The sequence below is a fragment of the Catharus ustulatus genome, chromosome 2, assembly GCF_009819885.2.
Source record: "Catharus ustulatus isolate bCatUst1 chromosome 2, bCatUst1.pri.v2, whole genome shotgun sequence".
Lineage (NCBI taxonomy): Eukaryota > Metazoa > Chordata > Aves > Passeriformes > Turdidae > Catharus > Catharus ustulatus.
The window spans coordinates 109,130,241-109,154,044 of record NC_046222.1 but is presented as its reverse complement, the minus strand read 5'-3'; the positions used below and the strand labels follow the sequence as shown (position 1 = coordinate 109,154,044).

Below are 23,804 nucleotides of genomic sequence, written 5' to 3'. Positions count from 1 at the left end.
TTTTCTGTTGTTTCTTTCTTTAATTATTTCTTTATTCATGTGTCATGTGTGTCGTCTTATGGTGTTTTGTGGTGGTGTTTTCCTCTTTGTTGTTTTATTTCAATTTGGAGTAGGTTGCCAACCTCAAAGCTTTTCTTCGTGTTCAAGTACCTCCTGAATACCACAGTGGTAATCTAATAGGCAAAGTATGTATCACTTTAAATCTGCTTTTGTTGAATAGATATGCCATTCTTTCCCTGTGTTTCTGGATGTGTAAAAATGAATAAGAATGATTTAAGAATAGTGCTTGGCAGGGTCTTTCCTTCAAGGTGATTGGAGTACTCACTCCTTGCAAGCTAGATCCCGGAAATTTAAAGTGTTTGTCTTGTGATAATCTCTCTTCACAGTCTTTACATAAAAATACCACATTTATTCAACTTTAGAAGAGGAAGTATTTTTTTTTAAGTTTATAGTATCTTAGTCACTGTAGTGGGTTGACCCTGGCTTGATGCCAGGCACCCACCAGAGCCACTCTCTCACTCCCCTTTGCAGCCAGACGAGGGGAGAGAAAATATAACAAAGTTATTTTAAAAAAAAAAAAAGTTATAAAAAGTTAAAGACTGGGAGAGATCAATCAGCAAATACCATTATAGGCAATTCAGGCTTGAATTAGAGATGTTAATTGAATTTATTAGTTACAAAATCAGAGCAGGATAGTAAGTAAAATAAGACTTTAAAAACACCTTACCCTCAGCCCTCTCTCCTTCCAAACTCCACTTCCTATCCCAGCAATACAGGGAGACAGGGAATGGGGTTATGGCAGTTGATCACAGGTTGTTTCTCCCACTGCTGAGCAAGAGGAGTCGTTTCCCTGCTCCACTGTGGGGTCCCTCCCATGGGAGCTAGTTCTGCATGAGCTTCACAAATGTGAGTCCATTCCTCAAGCAGCGGTTCACAAACTGCTGCAGCATGGGTCGTTCTTCCGTGGGGTGCAGTCCTTCAGGCACAGCCTGCTCCAGTGTGAGTCCCTCATGGGGTCACAAGTCCTACCAGGAAACCTCCTCCAGTTTGGACTCCTCTATCTATGGCTCTGCAAAGTCCTTTCCAGGACCCCACACCAGCACAGGATTCAAATGACATCACAGTCTCTTCTCAGACATCCATTTGCTGTGGTGTGGGGCTCCTCCAAGGGCTATGGGTGGATCTCTGCATCCTTGTGGATCCCCATGGGCTGGGGGTGGATCTCTGCATCCCTGTGCCCTCCATGGGCTGTGGGTGGATCTCTGCATCCCCATGGATCCCCATGGGCTGTGGGTGGATCTCTGCATCCCCCATGGATCCCCATGGGCTGTGGGTGGATCTCTGCATCCCTATGGATCCCCATGGGCTGTGGGTGGATCTCTGCATCCCCCATGGATCCCCATGGGCTGTGGGTGGATCTCTGCATCCCCATGGATCCCCATGGGCTGTGGGTGGATCTCTGCATCCCCATGGATCCCATGGGCTGTGGGTGGATCTCTGCATCCCTGTGGATCCCCATGGGCTACAGGGCATAGCTGCTCCACCATGGTCTCACCACAGCCTGCAGAGGAATCTCAGCTCCAGCGTCTGGGCACCTCCTGCCCTTCCCTCTGCACTGACCTTGGTGTCTCCTCTCATACAGTCTCACACCATTCTTCTGTGACTGCAGTTATATCTGTGCAATAACTTTTTACCATTTTCTTAAATCTGTTGTCACAGAGGAGTTACCATCATTTTTAATTGACCCAGCCGTGGCCAGCAGCACCTCTGTCTTGGAGCTGGCTGCCATTGGCTCTGCTGGACATGGAAAAAGTTTCCAGCAGCTTCTCACAGAAGCCACCCCTGTAGCCCCCAAGGCCTCCCACTACCACAACCTGGCCATACATGCCCATATGGCAAGATGGATAGGAATGTGATGTCACAGAATTCAACAGTGAAAACCATAATACTTAAGACCACAGTGAGTTAAACTCCCTGAACACTCAGGAGCTTGTGATGACTTGGAGTGAATGCAGTTCCTTTACTATCATTTTAGTATTTTCCTTCTAACTGCTTAGTGAGAGGGCGTAAGCATTCCTGGTACTTGAGCAAGTGGCAAAATTAATAGCATGACTCAAGTAAAACAATTGTTTTTATTTTAGGCTTCAAGGAATCTAAGTAAAATAGATGATATGTTGGCTGGATAACAATACAATGTCTGAGGATAAGATTAATACAGTGTTTCACATGTGTAATTGTTTTTTTTCTGAAAATGTAATTGGTTCTTCAATTTATAACTTTGCGTCTCAAGATACTTCGCCTTTTCAAATTGGATGGGCCTTTTTCATTGCAGCTAATCTGCTGTTACAGGTTTAAGAATAGAGTTTATAGACAAGCAGCTTTGGTGTTGCAGTGAACTTACTGTTTATTTGAATAAACCTGAGACCAAACTGTGCTACCATATTGGTGCTTGGGTTGCAGTTTTTCTGAGATTTTGGTAAGAAGTAAACATAACAATCCAACATATAATTATATTGTTACAACAGGGATAATGTAACTTAGGGTTTGTAAGGAAGGAATAGTACTCGATCTTTATCTGTTAGAAATAATTTAAAATTCTAAACCCTCACTCAGATCAACAGCAGGCTGTACTGACACAGGGGGTTTTTATCTGTAGTTTTAGTAACTGCATGCTCTCCCCTATGTTTTTAACTTCCCATGAACAATCTGTTTCTCCTGTCTAGTTTACTGATACATTCAAAACTGTGCCATCTTCATATCCATTCTTTTCATCATCTCAGCATTTTCCCATTGTTGAAGGTGACTGTAATGGCTATGGCTTTTCTACATGTTAAGATGATATGAAAAAATGACAGGTATGATTTTTCTGTCCATGTTCAGTGCCAGGGTATCTCCAAGTGGTAGTTTGTCATGGCAGGTGTATCATGTTGATCTATGCCTCAGCGCTCCCATCTAGTTACCCTCAAGTATAAAGTTCACCTTCCTTTTAAACAGCAGAGAATTGTCATAGCTTGAACGGGATACAGGTGCTTCTCCCAACTGTGGAAACCTTCCCAGTGGTCTGATTTCTGGAGCTGAAATCAGGACTGAAAGCTCTGAACTTGCTGGTTTTGGGCTCTGAAGGGCATTTCTTGTGTCCTCACCTATTTCAGCACCTTGATTGTATTTAATAATTTTGTGGGGCATAGTAAGTTTTTTGGGTTTTACTTCTGGAATTTTATGTTACAAGTCCTACATCTGTTACAAAACATTTCAAAGTTTTAGGGTTAGGTTGATTAGGTTTTTGATGGCAGCATGCTGCAGATGTTTCATAGGCTCCTCTGGATTAAACATCTCTATAAAATCCTTCCAGGGTCTGTGTTTCTGTATTTCTCTCATTGTGGGGAGCTCTGTATCATATCTTTCGTAGCACAGGGCAAGCTTAGAGGATGCAAGCACATCTCTGAAGCCAAAAATTTGAGAACAGAACATTAGTTGGTAACTGTCAGACCCTACTATGGTCCGTGCATTACATCAAAAGGAAAAATTGAGCACCTTGGTTGCATAGTTACTTAGCAGACCTGAATCCTTATTCATCAGCTTTGTTAATATTTGTAACTTTTCCACACAAATTTCCTTGAATTTAGTGCATGCAAATCTTGTGTTAAACAGTGCACTAAAACTTCCTACACACCAGCACTACTCTATCTGTTTTTTCTGTCTTCAAACGTTTCTTTATATTCACAAGTATATTTCTACTTTCACTTGTTTTCTAAACTCTGCCTATTTTTATTTTAGGCTTCAAGTGGCAATTATTATTTTATTCCATACATTGTCACACCTTGTGCTGACTACTTTTGCTGTGAAAGTGATGCCCAACGAAGAGCCTCTGAGTACATGCAGCCCAGCTGGGACAATATCCTGGGGCCATTTTGTGTCCCACTGGTGGACAAGTTTCTCAGCCTTCTCAAGGATGTCCATGTTACATCATGGTAATGTTGCAACACATACAGTTCCAGAACTTTAATAGTCTCTTTTTGATATTATGAAAAAAAGGTGATGTGGAATTTCTAGTAGCATTGATTTGTAATTTCTATTTCACTGCACTTAATATAGTGTTAAAAGAAGCTGTGAGTTTTACTGTTTTTTATATTCCTGACCTGCAGTTGTTGCAGATAACTAAACATATTGTTCTAGAATTTGCTTTATAGTTACTTTCCAGAAAGCAAGGGCAGTCCATGGGTAAGATAAAGTGCTTAAGTTTAAATTGCAGTGCATGAGATCATAATAGGAGCTAAGCTCAGAGTTTCTTCATAGAGTTCAAAGCCAAAAACTGTCCTTTCCTGTCCTCAGATAAAATATATACATGGTAGCAGTGGGCATCCAGTTGTGATTTTCATGATTTGTTTTAATTTTTAAATACTAACCTTCTGGTATCACTTAAAAAACATGATAGTGCTTAGCCATACTGCTGGAGTTTTGAGGATTGGGGCTGGAGAAGGAGGTCTTTCCTTCTCAGTTACTCACTGTTATTATGTAGCTGTTTTGTATGTATTTCTGGAAAACACTCAGACTGAGTTTCTGGTTTTTAGTTTTCCTAATGTCTGAAGCATGAGGTAGCACCTAGGACCCTCAGATTTCTTTGTTTCCCCATTCCCATCCCATTCAAGTGAAAGGCTTGCCTAAAAAACTGCTTTTCTTTTGTGGTCCCATCTTTGCAATGGGGAGAATTGCAATCCCAGAATCATCCCATCCCATGGATGACCCTCCTGTGACATCCTACCCTGAAGGGGAAGGGAGCACCCAAGATTCCTGGATGCTCATGGTTGAAAGGAATGACAAAAGTCAGAGGGTCTGCAAAAGTTTGCAAAGTTTTATTAGTAAACTTGGCATGGAAATTGGTGTTTTAGTCCCTGACCTCCTAGGGTAAGGCACAGCAGAGGGTTTTGCATAAAGGGCATAGGGTGAAAGGAAAGAGAGAAAGAGAGAGCAATCCTGGGATGCATATGAGAGCAAGCACACTGGAATTTTTTGGGTTACCTTTTTTATAGAGAAGTTTTTCCCCTACCCTGGAGATCAGTTTCTCACTGTCTATGCAAATTAGTTACATCTTGTAGATGTAGAAAGATCTTGTAGATCTTTCTGGAAATGGGTTTGTGGTTTTTGGGGGCTATTGGGTGGTCTTGATCCCACCTTACAGTCCATGCCTGCTTCTGCACTTGCACTGTATGAGGCTGTGCTTGCCAGTAGTGCTTACTGTGACCTTGCTGCTTTGATTATAATGTGTATGAGACAGAGAACTTAATTTTCTTTGCTATATGTAGGGCTTATGCTAAGCAAGGTTTAATATTTGGAAAGACTCCCTTGTAAACAAGAAAGGAATTTTATGCACTGGAGTATCTATCAGGTGACACCTGCTAAGTTCCAAACTCCGAAGAGACTCCATAACCTGCTCCAGGATAAATTTGCCCCTAAGCAGCTGGTTCAGGCCATTCATACGTGTCATGCTGGCAATATATATATTATTTTTCAATTTACAAAAGTGCTGATGTTGGATTATGCACTGATACTAGTGTAAATAAGTTGCACTCACTGGAGGCTTTTACAGACGTCCTGCCCACATTATGTATTATGTTCATCAAGGAGATTGCATCTAAATCAGCTTTTATTGGCTTGTTTTTGTTTTAGTTTCTGTGCTTGAAAGTCTCCTTCCAACTTCCATGATAAAATAATATACCTTCTCTCTACATCACACTGTGTTTCTTCTCAATGTCACTTTATTATCCCAGATGCTGCCTTCTTTATGATACAAAGTACCACATTTGTCAGGGTCGGTAATGGGGCAAAGAAGTGCTCCAGTTTTCATGTGTTGGTAAAATTGCCTCATAATCCTGATTATAAGCATATTGATACATAACCCTACAGTCTGAGGTGGGACAGGTGTAATATTTGTAAGTAGTTATTGAAAAACATGGAAACATTTGATGTGAACCTCGCTCTGAGGAAATGATACTTTTTATTAGAAATTATACTTTTTATTGGAAGCATAGTCATGTTTCTTTAAAAATGTCTAACAGTCTTCTTCCCCTGTGTCTAACTTTTATTTCTTTAGTGCCTACTATAAAGAAACACTGCTAAATGACATTAGAAAAGCTCGAGAGAAGTACCAAGGAGATGAACTGGCTAAGGAGCTGGCCAGGATTAAGCTTCGTATGGATAATACTGAAGTGCTGACCTCTGACATTATCATAAACCTGCTTCTTTCTTACAGAGATATTCAGGTATGTGCTTAAAGACTAAGGTGGGTTATTTTACCGTGCAATTTTGGCTCTTGTTTGTTCTCCTGTGCTTCATTGTTTGTTAAGCAGTGATTCAAAACTGACTTTAAATGGGTGCAATTGTTCCATTGTTTGTTTGGCTTGTCTGTTGGACAGTTTAAAGGGATGTAGACTCTTATTTACTTTTCCTGTGAACAAGAGACTCAGATTAGGTGACTTCCCGAGTCTCTCTCTTTGTTTTTAATAATTTTTAACTTCCTTAAAAAGAAAAAAGGCAAAAATCCCTACTGAATCTAGATGCTTGCCTTGCCCTCCTCTCTCCTAGCTTTTTTCTCTCCCCCACATAAATTTAAATATATTTAGAAATTAAGAAAGTGCATTTGTTATGATCATTATATTGGCTAGACATGCCCAAATTATGAACTGTAATTTAAAAAAAAAACATTAATTTGCATTTTAAATATAACCATAGCTTTTTTTCTTAATTTTTTAAAGTAAGTACTGCTTTTGCTAAAACACAACCTGTGTGCTGTCTTTGCAGATTGACAGTCTGTGTGTTTAACATCCATTTTCAAATATAATTTCAACCATTCTATAGAATTTTTTCCCATCAGGAGCTAAGTTGGTTATTTCTTGTGTATGAATGGACTGTGAGAGCAATGGGTGACCACACCATCTTTCATTACCAAACTTTCCACTCTGAAATGCATGTCTTCCTTCAGCACTTTCTCCAACTTCATTTGCATCAGCTCTGGTGATCATGAAAGGTCTCCCTTGAGAAATGTACTTGTCCCAAAACGTGTTTTGAACAAAAAGATTAAGATTAACACAAGGGCCTTTGAAATGTCTGTAAGATGGCCTCTTCAGCTCTATAGATGTGAGTTACCCCTGAGAAACCAAAATGAGTGCACAAGCGGCTGATGTACTTCAGAGACAGCTGTGGTCGAGTCCATGGTGACCTGGTGAGGTGTCATTCATCAGAAGATCTTAATAAGGCCTGAAAAAGCCAGACTGGCATCTCTTCTGGTTCTGGAAGTGTAACTATTGATCAAACTGGCTGCAGGGATTCTGTAGTTTGGGCATGGTGTTGAGGAAGAGGCAAGCACTGACATGGATAGACAAAATCCCTGTCTGTTCCTGCACAGCCTTTCTCTGACTCTTAGGAACAGGCACCTGAGAAACTGTCTAGTGATCATGATACATTTTAGCTTGGTGATACTTTCCTCCTTTCACTTTATTGTATTTCAATCCCTTTTTTTTTTTATTTTTTTTTTTCCATACCAGGATTATGATGCTATGGTGAAGCTGGTAGAAACACTAGAGATGCTTCCTACCTGTGATCTGGCTGATCAACACAACATTAAGTTTCATTATGCTTTTGCATTGAATCGGTAAGGATGATTGATTGAAGTTGTTTCATTTTATTGCTGTTCCATATGGGCTTATATATAAATTTATAGTGCAGATAATATCAAATTCCCTTCTCTTTCTGCACACATTGATACTCATCACAATCATCTCTCCTTAATCCCATGCTTACTGTGCACCAGGACAGTTTGTAACTTTTAAAATTGTTTTTCAACAATCATTGTTTTGTCAACAACCAGGAGTTAGTGAATCGGTTCCAAAGGCCACCAGATTAACTGCAAAAGACTCCGGTGGGTTCTTGGTCAGTCTGAGATGGTTTAATCTGAGTCACTGAATGTCTTCAAAAGTTTAGTGTGATAGAGGTATGAGTGATCTATTAAAGTAATAGGTAACAAGCACTGCTTGATCCATAAGTACACATTCATGATAGAGTTTCCTTGGAAGGCTGGATGGTCATCAGGACCTGCAGACACATCATTACTTTAGGAAACACTGAAATATTATTGAACTCCTCTAGTTAGGTACAGATTTATTATATAGTTATGTATAATAATTACTCAATTTCTAAAGAATTTGCATGAATATTGTCAGAAAAAGTAGTTCTTATGCAAATGAAATCACATGTAATGATAAATGTAACTGACTAGATGCAATCCACATACTATTAAAGATTGTGACCTACAAACTAACTGAAAATTGACATTGGACAACACTAGGATGGCATAAATCAAAGAGTTCAAGAACTTAATAATAGATCTGGAAAAGCAGCTTCTATGGCATTTTCTGGAAAATGATAAGTCTGGTCCTATCTAACAGTTTCATCAGACACAAGAGTAAACATTAAACTATTGCTCAGAAAAATACTGCAGATGGAGTTAGCCCAATTTTTCAGAACTTTAAAAAATTATTTCAGGAATTTGAATCAAAATGTTTAAATTTACCAGTAAGGATCATGCCTTGTCCTTAGGTAATGTCTTCATATAATCAGTTTTTAAACTTTTTCATTTAGATGTGCATAACAAAGTTGGCAAAGTCCTTTACTGTCTCGGTCTTCAGATTCTTTGTATTTTGAGCAGCATGTGAAATCCATACCATTAAATCTTCCATTTTGACAATGCCAATAGCACCCTTGTAAGACAAGATAAAATTAATTGCTCATGAACTTGCCTTCCCTGTCAACAGCTTTCATTAAATAGATTGTAAGCCCAAACCAGCATGACTCTCCTTGTTTTCTTCTGGGAACAATTTAAACATTTCTATAGAAAAGGTTTTTCAGAAATAAATTACTGGTTTTTCATTGGTAAGAATGCAGAATTTAGCTTCTACAGATTTTTTGGCTTTCTTCAAACAAAATGATAGACAAAACTCAAAAGCTAAGACTTAAACATTTTTTGAGCAAGTTCACTTAGCTCAAAATGACCTCTAAAATGTTGCATTTAGCATATTAGTTCCATGAAATTTTTGAATCCCTAATTTTGTCTGTTTTAAAACCAAATTATTTTTAGCGATTTCTGTCAGAACCTATCTTTAAAAATAAAGAGCTATATTTTCAGTTCATATTCTATTAATTTCAACATACACTATTAATGTGCCCTGGTACAACTGATTGAGCCCACCAGGAAAAAAATATATCATACGCAGAACAGAATTAGCAGCTGTAAAAATATCTGACCCTGCAGAATGGTAATGTGTGCTTAATTTCATAAAAAAGTATACTAGAACTGTGTTCCAGAGAGAGTAATTAGTTTGCTTCCTCTTGGTGTGGATGATACCATTCCTCCAAAGCCATCTTCTCCTGACCCCTGGAACTTAGTATAACTGATAAGGTCTCCTAGATACCAAGGCTGAGCCAAATTCCTTAAGAATTCGGTCACTCTCTTAACACCTTGGAAGATAATTGGTTAGAAATTAGTTTGTGTAATTGGTCAGCTCCCCTTTACAACTTTTGACTTAGATTGGATGTTGTTTTTTGTATAAACTTTTTATTGGCTGTAGTTTGAATCCCCCTTGAACCTATAAATATGACTGTCTCCCCTTTGTCTCTGGGGATGCTGCTTGGCCACCCTTTGCATGAAATAAAAATTCTTGTGGAATGTGTCAAGTAAGGCCTCTTGTCTTTCTCTGCTGGCTAATGTAAGCTTCTGAGAGATGGCTGATCGATATCAGCACTCTCAGGTCCTGGTAAAACAACTACCAGAGACAAAAAGAAAGCTTACATCTTGGACTCTGTAACTGAGTTCTCTCGGCCTTTAGTGTCACTTGCATTGTCAAGTCAGAGTTATTCTGGTGCTGCAGAGACCCAGCACTGTGGCAGGAGGGGCTGCAGGGCTGTTTCTGGGCATCTCAGGGCTCTGCTGCTTCAGCAGGTGGGCACAAGCCCAGTCTGAAGCACAGTTGTGTGTAGGTCCAGGTTAACAAGTTAGGCTAGCAATGGATGTTTGCAATGACAGGCTTGTGCTTGTTTCCAAGCCTGGGCAATCTGAATACATCACCATCCCAGATGCTTGTTTAGAAGTCCTAGGGGGCAAAGGGCTGTTGCTTTTCCAGTGTCTTAAGCTAAGTAATTTGGATGTAACTTAGGAACAGAGCAGAGAGTACTCTCTTCTGTATGGGCTGGTTTAAGACATTGCTCCTCGTTACCTCCTAGCTGAGATGTAAGTCTAATTGTATCTTAATTTAGACATCTTTAGATATAAATTCAGTCCAAATGTACAACATGAGTATTTTCAATATTTGTATTCGCAGCTGTGGTATGAAGTAAGATGCTGTGCAATTGAGGACTGGGTGTTCCAGGTGTGGATGGCTGTTTGTTTCAGTCCAAGGGTACACCTTGCCTGGGAGGCAAGCACTTTGTAAGGACAATTTTCTAATTGGTCTATTTGCCAGGGCTGGAGTTATATTATCCTGAAAGCTTACAAAGAGGCCCAAGGGTATGCCAAATTCTGTTCAAAACAGAGTAGACTTTAAAACCAAACCCAGTCCTGGCATGAGGCCAGAGCTGTGAAAATGTCCGTCTCTATCCAGGGCACTTCTATCTCCCTTTATACTGAAGATGAGGACAGCTGCAGTCACTATTATTTAACTCAGCATGCTGTGTTTTAACAAGCAACATATTCCAGTACCATAATAAAAGAAGGCAATTAACAAGTGAAGGGTGTAATAGGGTGCAAGTAGAAAATCACTAGTAATTGTGAATAATACCAGTAATTGTGAATAGTAGTAGCCACAGGAAATTGTTCCCATTGATAAGCACTGGGGTATTTAAAATGTTCTGTTCCGTGATTACTCAAATTTGGTAAAAAAACATGTTGTAGGCCTCCTCATTTTGTATGCCTGGCTTTCATGAAGTACCTGCAGTGTATATGAGGAGGGGAAAAAGCTGGTTTTTTTCTATGTCATATCTGCCTGGAGGTCTGCAAATTTAATTCTTGTCAAAACCTGATTTAGGGTCCTGTTTTCCTCATTTACTGTTTCAAGTATGAAAGATTCTAAAGCATATTACATCCGCAGTGAAATGTATCTTTACTCCAAAATTAGTTTCTGGTTTTAAGTGAGAATACAAGTGTACTAATTCTAATTTAAATGAATTCCCTTATTTCTTAGTAATTAAGAATTTTTAAAAATGTTTTCGCTGTAGGTGTCTGTACAGTCAGTAGTAGATCAGATCTGCTGTGGAGTAATTAAGACATGAAATGAAAAGGAAACCAAATGTGGATTCCCTTGAGAAAATACATTCCATTAATACAAGAGTTTTTTGACATATATAGTTTTCTCCATCTATCTAGAGGGAAACAAACCATGCAGAAGATGATGTGAACAAAAAGCTGAGGAAAAAGAAGGATTACACCAACTGTTACCTACAGAGTGAGCTAATTCTTGTCTCATTGAAATTTGTGCTGTTCCTGTTAACTTTGTTGGACAAAGGTCTGGTTCACTGAGTGTAGTTCTGGCTCTGTAACCATACCAATTCGTTAAAGCTGGTAAAACCAGTCTGTGAAGTAGGAAGTTTTTTTTTGGTTTAGGAATATTTAAAACTATGCCTCCTTATAAAACTGGAGTGTAGAGAAGGATTCACCGTCAAGGGATAGATTTGGTGAGCAAGAAAGGAGCTGTGATATCAAAGAGAAAGGGGGAAAAAACCCACTTTTTTTAAACTGTATTCCAAGTATTATTCCAGGTGAGATGGTGTGATGGTGTGATGGTGTGGTCTGTTGCCCTACAGAGTAATTCAGAGAGGTAAAGGAGGAGTGGATAGTTGGGTAAGACAGGGAGACAGATGCAAGAGGCTTGTGCAGACCAGGGAAGACCAGAAGGCTGCTGCTGTGATTGAAGAAGCGTGGTAGGGTCGGCAGACAGATAAATCATGTGGCAAAACTGCAGTGAGCAAGCTAGCAAATTGGCAGGTGAAGCAGCCAGCAGTTTCTGGAGGATACAAGCTGTCAGGCAAAACTAAACTGACAGCAGAACACTGGCACGAATTTCAAGGAAGTGATTAGAGGGTATAAAGGTGCCCTGTAGGACAACTTTTGATTTAAGAAAAAGAATTTCTATGTAGCCATTTCTGTCTGAAAAACCTTAGTTTATTGAAGATTTTTTTGTACAGAAACTATTCCATGTAATTAATCGTTCCCTTAATTTGAATTTTTTTCCTCTAGTCCTAATAGTTTAGTTTCCTTTTAAAATAAAGCTTAAAACTGTACACAGTACTGAAGATTAATGTGTCGGGCATTTGTAAAAGACACCATGATTTTTGTTTTTAGTTTTTATTCCTTTTTAATTTCCTTTTAATTCCTAGCATTGTGCTTGGGGAGACTTGGCAGTGTTATATTGAGCACTAGGATATTTTCATAATTGCCCTAGTTTTTGGAAGTAAATCACAGATCTCTTTCTTAACTGGCAGCAGTTTCTGCTGTTGTTGTGTTCAGATAATGTAGATTGATTTTCTCTGTTTAGTTTCTCTGCAAGTTTTCACCCGTTAAGGTTTGCAATAAGAGGATTAAAATGTGCTATCAAAGAAACCAGTAAGGGAAAAAATGGCTTTATGAAACACTTTCCAAGGCCTGTGGGAATTTTTTTTAACACAGTTTCCAAATAAATTGTAGTTGTACACATTTTTTCTTACCTCACTGATCATTAAAACTGTATTCTGAAAGAATTTTCAGATTGTGAGTAGTGATTTTAAAAACTGTGCCCCTCAAACCCAGAAAAAACATGCAGAGTAGCTCATATTTTCACTGGGTATGTATGCAAGCTTCTTTAAGGTAGGACATATTTTCTCCCAGATGTGGAGAGTTTAACAGATTGTGTATTGAAGAACACCATTGAAAAATGCCTATTTCAAAATTCTCTTTCATTCCTAAAATTGACTTGTTCATGTGATGCCATGAGGGACATTTGTATTTCAGTGCAAGATGGCCTGTAACCACCAAGGAGCAGTAAAATGACCAGGTAGGCTCCTCTTCATAGCAGCCTATTGGGATTCTGCTCTGGCTTACAAAACTTCATATGCAGGGGATATACTTTGCATATCTCACCTGGTGCACCAAGTTAATCCATAAAAAAAAATTTTCTGCCTTTCTTCTCATGGCTGTGCATCATTATATGCAGTATTCCAGCTTTCACTGAAATACTTTCAGTTCAGAGAGGCTGTGGCATCTCCGCCCCAGGAGGTTTAATAGATTCAGCTTTTCAGAGACAGCCAGGGCTGCCATGGTCTAGTGCTGGGCTATGGACCTGCTGTGAGAGGGAGATTCTTTTAGATGACCTCCAGCAGTCCTTTATGACATGGGTTTTTTGTGATTGTTCTTGTGTGGCTATAAGTGGGGGCTGGGGAGCATGGGGAAGTTAACAGCTGAGATTGATTTAAAAAAAAAAATAGAAGTCAGTGCTAAGCCTTAAGGATTTAAGGTAATCTCTTCTGCTCTATTGATAACACCACAGACCTGTTTCAAGGCACCTTGAACAAATTATGAGCTGTCAGGCATGCAGACCTGAGAAAGTGTGGGATTTGAAACAAGAATTGAAAATCTGTCTCGGTCAAGCATAACAGGTTCTGCATATTATCCAACAGAATATTTTCATACTGACTTCAGAGAACTTGCTTGTAGCTTATGTGATCTTTCAGGCTGTTTGGGTTTTTTTCTTTGTTTACCCTTTCCTTTTGGGATTTAGAAGCTGATAACTTCCTAAATTGGTACATTATTGTAATTGGTGTGTGGGTTTTGTATTATCCAATGGGCATTGAATTCTGCTGCAGTGGAAAACAGGGTCTATATATAAAGATACCTAAACTGATTATTGTTTATCCTGTTAGACGAGTGTATACTTGTCATGTGTTAAATTTTGTTGAATTTAATTATTTTTAACAATAATTTTTCCTTATGTTATAAGAGAGAGACATCTTTCATTTCAAGTTCTCTAGTACAGTATTTATTTAGGGCTTGGTCCTTTGTAATGCTCTTCCATTGTTGTATTTGGTGTGCACAGGTTCATCCTTTGATGACCAGAAATGTTAATCTGCACAATATCCCATTTTAAGCAGTGTCTTGCTTTGTTCATTGTGTTTTTTCTTTGGTTACACTTTTTTTTTTTTCAATCAGTACCTAACACCTCTTTATGTTAACATTAATAAATAACCTGTTTTCACACAATGCAGACTTGTGAAAGCAGTGATTTTTAGATTTTCTATTTCCATGTGAAGTGCTCTATGTTGGCTTCTAGTTGTGCATCTCTGTGTTTTCAGAAAGAGTTCAGAACACATTCCAACTTTGTGATCACAATATACAAATCCAGGGAACTACTGGACTTTAATTTTAGGGCCTAATTTTGTTCTAAGCTCTGTTTACTCCATTTTCTATGCTTTAATGTTAACAGCGGTGAAACTTGGGTACTCCTAGTGGAAAAGTCTGTTTTGTTCAGAAGTGGTTTGGTTAGAGCATGCTGACCTGTGCAATGGATTTACCCCACAGTTTTTACCTCCTGTTTATTTCTTATAAAACTGAAAAAAGATACTAACTTTCTCCTTGTGTGATCATTAGAGAAGATCAATATTTATTTCAGAGCAGTTAATCTGAGGGAAAAAATGCTTTAAAAATATTCAAGTACTTGTGGTGAAAGTTTTTGCTCTGCCAGTGCAGACATCAAAGTCAAGATAAAGCCTTTACAACCAGCTACAAATCTGTTTAATCTCATTAGATGTTCTCCATCACCTAACATGGACAGAAACCTGAATTTTGCTACAGATGTGTGTTGTTACTGGTCATATTGCATTAGCTGGTTACCTAAGGAGCAGAGCCCCTTTACACTAAATCCTAATCCTTTTGGGGTATGGAAGTAATAAATTTACCAGAAACCATTATATGCTACTGGTATTGCTGACAAAGTAGTCATAGTCCTTGTGGGCCTGTTCATGGATAGCTAGGTGGGGACTGGAAAATTATAAACAATTCCAAAAAGAGGTTGGCAAACATTTTAAATCTCTCTGGTGATGAAAAAAAGTGTTGAAGAGGCTATTAAACTCTTAAACTGTGTTTGCATTACTTTTGCAAATAGATGTTGTTTATTCTAAGTGACTTTTTGCAGTAAATATTGATTTATAAACTTAGAAAAACAGCAAGGTAAATGGAGGCAAAAATTCTGATTGTTTAATAATAATAATAAGGAATAGAAATGTTATTTAATCAGTGTTTTCTTATTAGCACAACTGTTAAATATTTGTCAATGCCATATCACAGCTGGTTTTTGTCTAAATCTTCTAATCTGAAGAATTTTAATTAAGAAATGCAGCTCAATTTTTCCCTTTTATTCTTGTTGCTGTTCAAAGGCTCTATAATAAGCTCTGTCATTCTTTTGGGTAAGATTGGATTGACCTGGCTTCTCCTGCAATTAATTGTTTTTTTCCTGGTATTGTTTCTGGATCCTCTGGATTCACGTTTACAATTCATGGACATAGCTGAATGATCTGTCACACTGCATGCTGAAAATGGCAATTTAAGTGTTGTCAGGAATGAACACTAAACAAGCACTTTTTTCTCATTGCAGGATGGGCAGAGTGTATTTGTACACACAGGAAGGAATCAAGTTAAATGGCAGATTTTTATCATGGAGGAGTTCTGGTTTTGCATCATTTATGTGAGCTACATGATAGCTACACCAATGATAGGAAAGTGAATTTGGGTTTTAGCAGTCATCCAGCAATCATGCATCAGTCTAAAAAATGTCAAGTGTGTGTTTATATTATGATGGATGGATTGTGGGATAGATGAGAGATACTGTTGTTCTCTCATTTTGCAGTTACTGTTTCAGGTCTGAACTAGTTTATTTTATTCTCTGCATTTGATTTCAGAAGAAATAATGCAGGTGACAGAGAGAAGGCACTACAAGTTATGCTTCAAGTCCTGCAGACATGTGATCACCCTGCTCCAGACATGTTTTGCTTATGTGGGAGGATCTACAAGGATATGTTTCTTGATTCTGACTGTAAAGATACCAACAGTCGAGATCATTCCATTGAATGGTAACAGAAAAAAAAACAAAAAAAAAAAAACCAAAACCAAAAAACCACCAAAAATCTGTCTCAAAATGTTTTCAGACTTTTTACTTCTGGATATGAAAAGTAGGGCCATAAGAGTTAGATCAGTTGTTCTACATATCTCTATTTTTCAGGGTCCTGTTTGAATAAGTGGTTTACTGAACAGCAGATCTTTGTATATGTGTTTCCTTGGTTCTCTTTATAAACTCTCTTGGAAATTGAATGATGCACTTTATTGGGAGGAATGTTGATTAACCTCTGTCTTTGCTGAGGAAATATCTAATTAATGTGTCTCAAAATGAAATACAAGTGAGATCAGTCCTCTCTGGAAGGATGGTTTCCATGCTGGATCCCCAGGAAACAATGATCTTCTGTATATAAGGAAAAATAGTGATAAGCTGTGTTATAAATTTTCTTAATACATTAAGGCGTGCATATGCACATAGGCTCTCACTGACATACTGTTTGTATAGATATGCCTGTATAATCATACTTCTGAGTACAATAATTTTAGCAATGGGGGTTTGAACTGTGAATTGTGAAATATTCTCCCCCACCACCTCTCTTTTCCCCCCCATGAAACATGGATGGGTAGCAGTGAACTTGTAGGCTTCAGGAGGATCTCTTGATCCTGCACCAGCTAGTGGCAGGCATTCAGCTTGTGTCAGCTGTGTCTCAGTTACCTTTAGTGAATATGAAACCTTAAAACAAAGGGTTTGGGACCATTGGTGCCAACTAGCCATATAATCCTTTGAGTAAATCAATAGCTTGAAATACCTACCAAAACTTTGGAATATTTCAGTTCTTCTAAACAATGAGATGTGAGTTCTTGACTCTTCTCCGCAGGTATCGCAAAGGATTTGAACTCCAACCAACTCTATATTCTGGAATTAACCTTGCAGTTTTGCTGCTTGTTGCAGGACAACAGTTTGAGAGCTCAATGGAACTGAGAAAAATAGGTAAATAGCCACACATAGTGTCACAGACAAGTTTTCTGCCTCTGTCCCCATGAAGAAAACAAAATAGCTTCAGTGATGGGTTGCATAGACAGAAAGGGGGTTCAGGCGTTTTTGTGGTGGGCCCTGGATGGCAGTCTGAAGCACAGGGATCTCAAAGGCACATTTTCCTTCTGGCTGCCCTGGAGCAGTTTTCAGGTAGCATGGCCCATGTAAAGGGCCCCAGAGATGGGAGAAAAACAGAGGACCAACTTCAGCACCATCTGTAAATTGCCTTTACTGCACCACAGAGATCATCCCATTGCAGAGCCAGCAGGGCACAAAGACAGGAAGAGACATTGTGGCCCAGTTCTTCTCAGGAAGGCCAGGAAAGGATCCAAAGTTGTCACTGAGTTGAGAGATCCACAAGAAGTAGAAGGATCTATCAGTTATTTGTTGTCTACCTAGAGTCAGTCGCATCTTCCATGTATGTGCTAAATAAAACACATCACTTTACATTTACAACAAAATAGAAACAGACATGCAGGTCTTCCTAGGAAGATGATAGCTGAACATTGTCTTTGCAATCTGGTCTTGTCTGAAATGTGTATTTGGGCCGTAAATGTTAAGAATGCAAAGGTGGCTTTCAATCATTCTTCTGCCCCTGCTCTGGGATGGATGTGTGAACCTCTAGCCATGGATCTCTTGCAGTAAATGCAGAGGAGGACACAGGTTTGTGCATCTTACATGGAGAATCAGTGTAGGTAGATAGCCCAACAGGAAGCAAAAGAGGTTTTTCAGCACTGTGTAGTAAGAGTTCTGGCTTTCTGAAGTGTACTGGGGGTGTGATTTGCAGATCCTGCCTCTGTATTGTGCAATGTTGTTTTCTAGGGGAAACTTATTCCTCTTTATTTTCATCAGCAATGCTTAATCAAGTCTTAAATTGTCATTTACTGGTCAACTTACCAGTAAAAAAACACAAAAGAGTGTTTTACTGATAGAAAATTGTGGTTTCTAATTGAAATTTTACAGGTGTACGTTTAAACAGTTTATTGGGAAGAAAAGGAAGCCTAGAAAAAATGAACAATTACTGGGATGTGGGACAGTTCTTCAGTGTGAGCATGCTGGCAAATGATGTTGGTAAAGCAGTACAAGCAGCAGAGAAGCTTTTTAAGCTGAAACCCCCAGTGTGGTATGTGGTAGAAGGCTGTTGCTCAAGTACTAAACTATGGGGAAATACACCAATTTAAAAAATCACGTGGATAACTTAACTGGAAATTTCCATCATAGAGTATTTGCAACTTTGACTTTATCCTCTGTTCTTTTGTTATGAGAAGGAAGTGGGGAGGTGAAAAATTAAGTTATCCAACATTGTCAGGTTATATCCCGTTGAAGCACGTATTTTATAAGAAGGAATTTGGATATTAGTAATGATTCCTTGTGAAGCAATTGTAAAAAGATTGTGAAACCATTGTTTTCAGAGTTTAGCTAGCTGCTGCTTCCCTCCCCCACCATCTTCTAGCTCATCATATCCTGTCTAATCCCCATGTAACTACTTGTGTAACTATACCCATTTGCAAAGAGCTATTGTTCATGAACATCCATGTGAGCTTATGACTTCAGGCTTTGTCTTAACTTGCTATTCTTTCCAGAAATCCATAAAAATCAGCACTACCATTTCTACTGTGGTAGCTTTTAAAGCACGTCTTGTTTTGGATGTCTAAGTCAGTTAAGCGGTTTTAGAATCTGGTCAAATTTTATTTCTCTCTGTTAACTCACTAATTCAATACATTCTAGGTACTTGAAATCATTAGTTCAGAATCTGATGTTAATTCAGCGTTTCAAGAAACTCAACATAGAACATTCTCCTAAACAAGAAAGATTGACTTTCTGGCTAGATATAATTTTTGAGGCAACGAAAGAAACAACTAATGGACTGAGATTTCCAGTAAGATGTTATGTCCAAACAAGTTCTGTATGTTTTATGTTTCTGGATAGGATATTACAAGAATTGGAAGACTCTAAACATAAAAACGTAACCGCCTGTTATTTCACTGCATGAACCAAACCCCTGTACTCTCTTAATCTTTATACTATAAAAAAATTAACCCACCAACCTAAAAGCTTGTGAGTCTCCTATAACAAGTGATAATGCTGTTCTGTCGTTCATTAGAACACAGACTTTTTCTGCCTTGTCTTGCCCTCCTGTCTCCCTTGAAAATTTTTTAGACCTTACTTCAAAATTACCTTTTGTCTGTATGTGAGCATCTGAAGATACTGTAGTGTATTAGCTACTGGTTTATTAAGGTAAAATGCTCTCTGTCTTCAGGTTTTGGTGATAGAACCAACTAAAGTCTACCAGCCTGCCTACGTTTCAATAAACAGCGAAGCAGATGAGAGCTCTCTGTCTTTGTGGCATGTCTCTCCCCCTGAAATGGTAAAACTGTCAGCAAGTGTTTTAAATGAACTGATTCACTGTACATAAAGTAATTTTTTACATGTAGATTTTGGAGCACTTTACAATAATTTAGTATTTGCTACTTTTGTGCAGATATGAAAGTTGATATTTTACAGAGGAAGTAAAGGAATGCCTGATTAGAAATCAAGTGGTTTTGATGTCATTCAGATTTAACTTACCTTGACCATGTCTCTTAGAAGTTATTTCTGTGGGATTATTTGGTCTGCTCATAATATTTCTCTTTAGAATTCTGTGATTTTAGTTAAGATGCAGGTCAAAGATTAAAAGCACAGATAAAGCCCAGTATTGTGTTCAATGTTTTAGGCCTTTTAAACTTTTATAATTGTAATATTAGAAACTAGCAAAAATTGAAACCTGTGACAAGTGTCAAGAAATAAAATATTTAGTGTCTTGGTTTATTGGATAAGGCACAGTGGATTAAGAAAGGAGTAGGCACAGTTATGGAGAGTGTCAGCTCTTAAAAATGAGAAATAGTTTCAGTTTCACATTGAAAGACTTGAAATCTGCAGTGTATTTTACCACACTTTCTCAATATTAGAACAACATAGATGGAGAATAGACTAAAATGTAGAGAGACAAAGTGTGGAAAACAAGTATGTTGGAGAAGGACAAGACCACATAATTACCTGGATCCCTGAATGATTTTTCCAGTACTATGTTCTACTTAGATTCAGGTGAATGTGTCTGACACAACTTTGCTTCATGGAACAAATTTTGGTGCATATCTGACGTTGCTAGATAAGATTCAGCTCTTAGCTATAATTAGATTTATGGAGGGCTGCAGTCCTAGACACAGGCTGTCCTTCCTGTGTTTTGCCTCCAGTGTATTCCCTGGGCCAAAGCTGTTGGCTCAAGACCTCTTAGGGAGACAGGTGAATTTGCCTTTCCCTATGAGTCTAGATAAGAGTAGGGCATAGTCTGCTGCATGTTTAATGTAAAATATAGAGGTATTTACATCAAAACATAATAATGTTTGGTAAATCGTACTGCACAATTTATTCTTCAATTTTAATTTACATGAGAAAATTACATGAGGAAATTTACAATGTGGCCTTTGCTTCCAACCTGTGCCATTTATATTATTTTTTCTCAAGTGAGTAAAATAGCAATGTATGTAATAAGTTCTTTACGCATGTATTAATCTTATTTCAAAATGTGAGAGGGGAAGAAAGAAAGAAAGAGAGAAAGAAAGAAAGAAAAAGAAAGAGACAAGTTGGAAAATCTTTATTTTGCTTACCATGCTGTGGCTTTGTTTTCAATATTAAGTCAAGGTTAAACGGTGGTTGATTTTATCCCTTTGTTCTTTACAGAAACAGATTCATGAATGGAATTTTGCAGCTTCTTCCATTAGGGGAATAAGGTTGGTTTGTCAGTAAACAGTACAGTGTCTTTATGTGTATGTTTTATATTTTCCTTAAGTGGGAAATCTACGTTAAATTTCTCTCTTTCAATGGCCTGTTATAAAAACTTGTTCTGTCCAACCTACCGTGAAATGTCACAGAAGAGTTTGCCTTTCCCTGCATGGGCAGAGCTGTGCATTTCTTATAGGAACACTCAGATCTGAGAGGAGAAATGGGTGTCTGTATTCTCTGGTAGACTTCTTTTAACTATTTTTGTAGATTTTTCTAGATGTTTCATTGAAGTTATTGCCATCTCTGCATTTAAAAACATGGAGGGCAGAAGGATGGAAGAGCCCTTAGCGCTTCCTGCTTCCTTCCATAAGTGAAAGAAGACTTTGTTTTCCTTCAAGTGAAGGAAACCATGGTGTCTGTTTTCTGTTTGGAATCCAGAAATGCTTCTGATATGGTTTTATTTAAACACCTACTAGCTAAAACTTGAATTATTAGAGAACTAATAATTGAGGAATAAATGTAGTTTTTGCTAAGGACAGAAAAGAATTCTTAAGCTGGATGTGGATGACTAGTGGAGTTTCTCAAGGACTAACCTTTAAATAGTTAAGACAGTTCCGTTTTGTGATGCTTAGATTAATGAGAACACTAGTCACAAGTAAATGGATCAAAATATTAGTACCAAAATCAGAATGTTATAAAAAGATTATAGAATATATTATAGACTATTATCAGAAAGAACAGGAGGGTTCTGAAAACTGAAAGGATAAAAAATATTCACGTTTGATGTTAATAATTGCAAAATGCATTACTACATTAAAGTAGATTATGTATGTTAAGTTGGGCTGCGTTGCTGCCAGAAGGGTGAGAGACAGAACACCAGGAGAGGAAAAAAAGTTAAACCTGAATTTTGCAGGCTGCAGCTAAGCACTAGAGGAACTGTAAGTGCAGGGAACACCAGGTGGCTTTTGCCTTCTCTTTGGGCTCCTGAGTCCACTGGTGGATCTGACCTTTCTAGGACATAAGTGACTGTTGTCTGGGGCCACTTGTGTGACTGCATGAATTTAAGTGCTTGACAAACCTTCTGATTCAAGCACAAGAGGAAATTCAGATACCTGATGGGTTCTCTACTTCTGAAAGGAGAGGGCTTCTAGGCTTTGATCTTGACTCAGAGTGCCTAAAGTTTTAGGTCCCAGATTTGCCTTCCCTGAACATGTATGAATTGCTTAAGCAAGTAAGCTCAGAGAAGTATTTCTCTGACTAATGTGAGTAGTGGTTGAAAACCTAAGACTGTGGATTTCGACATAGATTCTATCACAATTTCAGTATTTTCTTCTCAAAAAATGCAAGCTTTGGTTTAAATGAATTTTACATGGTATTTTGTTCTATTACTCCAATGCAATGTGAATTACTGAAGTCTGTGGAACTGATTGAGAATAATTCCGCATAAAGTTTCTGTACCACATTAATTACCTTCAGTCAACACCATGCACAGAAATTAATCTTTCAGAAAGATAACTTTAATCAAAAGGAAGCAAGCAATTAATTTCATTTGCTTTGATTTTTAATCACCGCTGAGTGATTAAAAAATCACTGCATTACAAAGCTCGAAGAGGCAATCTTTTTTAAATTTAGTGGAGTTAGATGTTTGCTTTGTATGTGACAACTTTAAATTGCTATACTTTTGAAATTGCATTTGGTTAAAAAAAATGTGATAGAGTGGTTAAAATACACTCTATCAAAACTCTTAAACTGTACTTATACTAACCAGTTCAACTTATATACCCCATACATGACAATGTTTGTAATGCAGTATTGTTGCTTAGATACTGGCTTGTTTATTCTGTATCTATATCTGGAAGAATCACCTTGCTTTGCCTTTTAGTTCTCATGTCAGATAATGTGCTCATCTGAGTTGTTAGACTAGAAATTGCTATCCTAAATGAAACTAAAGAATGACATAATGTTATATTCACATATTTCTGATTTTTTGGAACATTTTCCATGTAACCCTTAATGATACTCCAGGATCTGTTACACTGTTGGTATTTTCCAGGTCAGCTTTATTGTAGGGACAGTGGAATTATAAGAACCTGAAGTGCTTTTCAGTCTTTAAGGAAAGGTTTTCTAGATAGCTAAATTAGTGTCAGAGCAATTCACTTTCCATTGAGCTGTCATCAAGTACCAAGGAGTCGAATGGAATTGTGTAAAAGTAGAATTGGAGGTGAACAACAAACCAACCTCTGTACACCTCAGATAAACTAGTATTTTACCAGAGAAAGCAGCAGCTTATCACACTGGAGATAGCATTATAGAATATATAAATAAGCTAAAAACTCCCAGTTATAAGGAAAATATATATAGTTACATACTGCTTCTCTGAGGTAATTAACTGTGAAAAAGATGTTTCTTAAGTGTTCCTAATTAAAAAAAACCTCCTCATTGCCCTATTTTTTACAATAGTTATATCCAAAATAATGCTTTCCTAATGTGAACTTTACAGCATTTCCAAGTTTGATGAACGATGTTGTTTTCTTTATGTCCATGACAACTATGATGACTTCCAAATCTACTTTTCTACAGAAAACCAGTGTAGTAGGTGAGTTCAGTTTGTGTGGGTGTTGCATGCCTCATCTATATCCTAAATAAATTTGGTTTCATAAAGATTGAAAATCAATATTTTTGCATGAGAAACAGATTATTTATTTCTTCACTTATTTTTTCTTCATGAAGAAGCAATGTAAACTCAGTGATGCTTAAGGTGGTCTTATGTCTGAAAAAGGCTTAACCAGCCTAATATAAATTACAGCTCTTTTCTTATTTTTATCTTAGTCATGTAATGTAAGGTGCTACATTGTTTCAGGTTCCCTTGTGTGTCTGCTCAGT

The 23,804-nt window shown here is 37.9% G+C and overlaps 1 protein-coding gene across 1 annotated transcript in view; it reads left to right on the top strand.

Annotated features, from left to right (window-relative positions):
• The window catches only part of MAP3K15 (mitogen-activated protein kinase kinase kinase 15), an 86,445-nt gene that overhangs the window by 37,069 nt on the left and 25,572 nt on the right, over positions 1-23,804 (top strand). The window contains exons 4-13 of the mRNA XM_033052336.1: positions 3,778-3,971; positions 6,092-6,260; positions 7,542-7,648; positions 15,970-16,140; positions 17,002-17,114; positions 18,123-18,282; positions 18,888-19,038; positions 19,420-19,527; positions 20,880-20,929; positions 23,422-23,517. Of these exons, the coding sequence (XP_032908227.1) occupies positions 3,778-3,971; positions 6,092-6,260; positions 7,542-7,648; positions 15,970-16,140; positions 17,002-17,114; positions 18,123-18,282; positions 18,888-19,038; positions 19,420-19,527; positions 20,880-20,929; positions 23,422-23,517 (1,319 nt within the window). The remainder of the gene's footprint in view (positions 1-3,777; positions 3,972-6,091; positions 6,261-7,541; positions 7,649-15,969; positions 16,141-17,001; positions 17,115-18,122; positions 18,283-18,887; positions 19,039-19,419; positions 19,528-20,879; positions 20,930-23,421; positions 23,518-23,804) is intronic.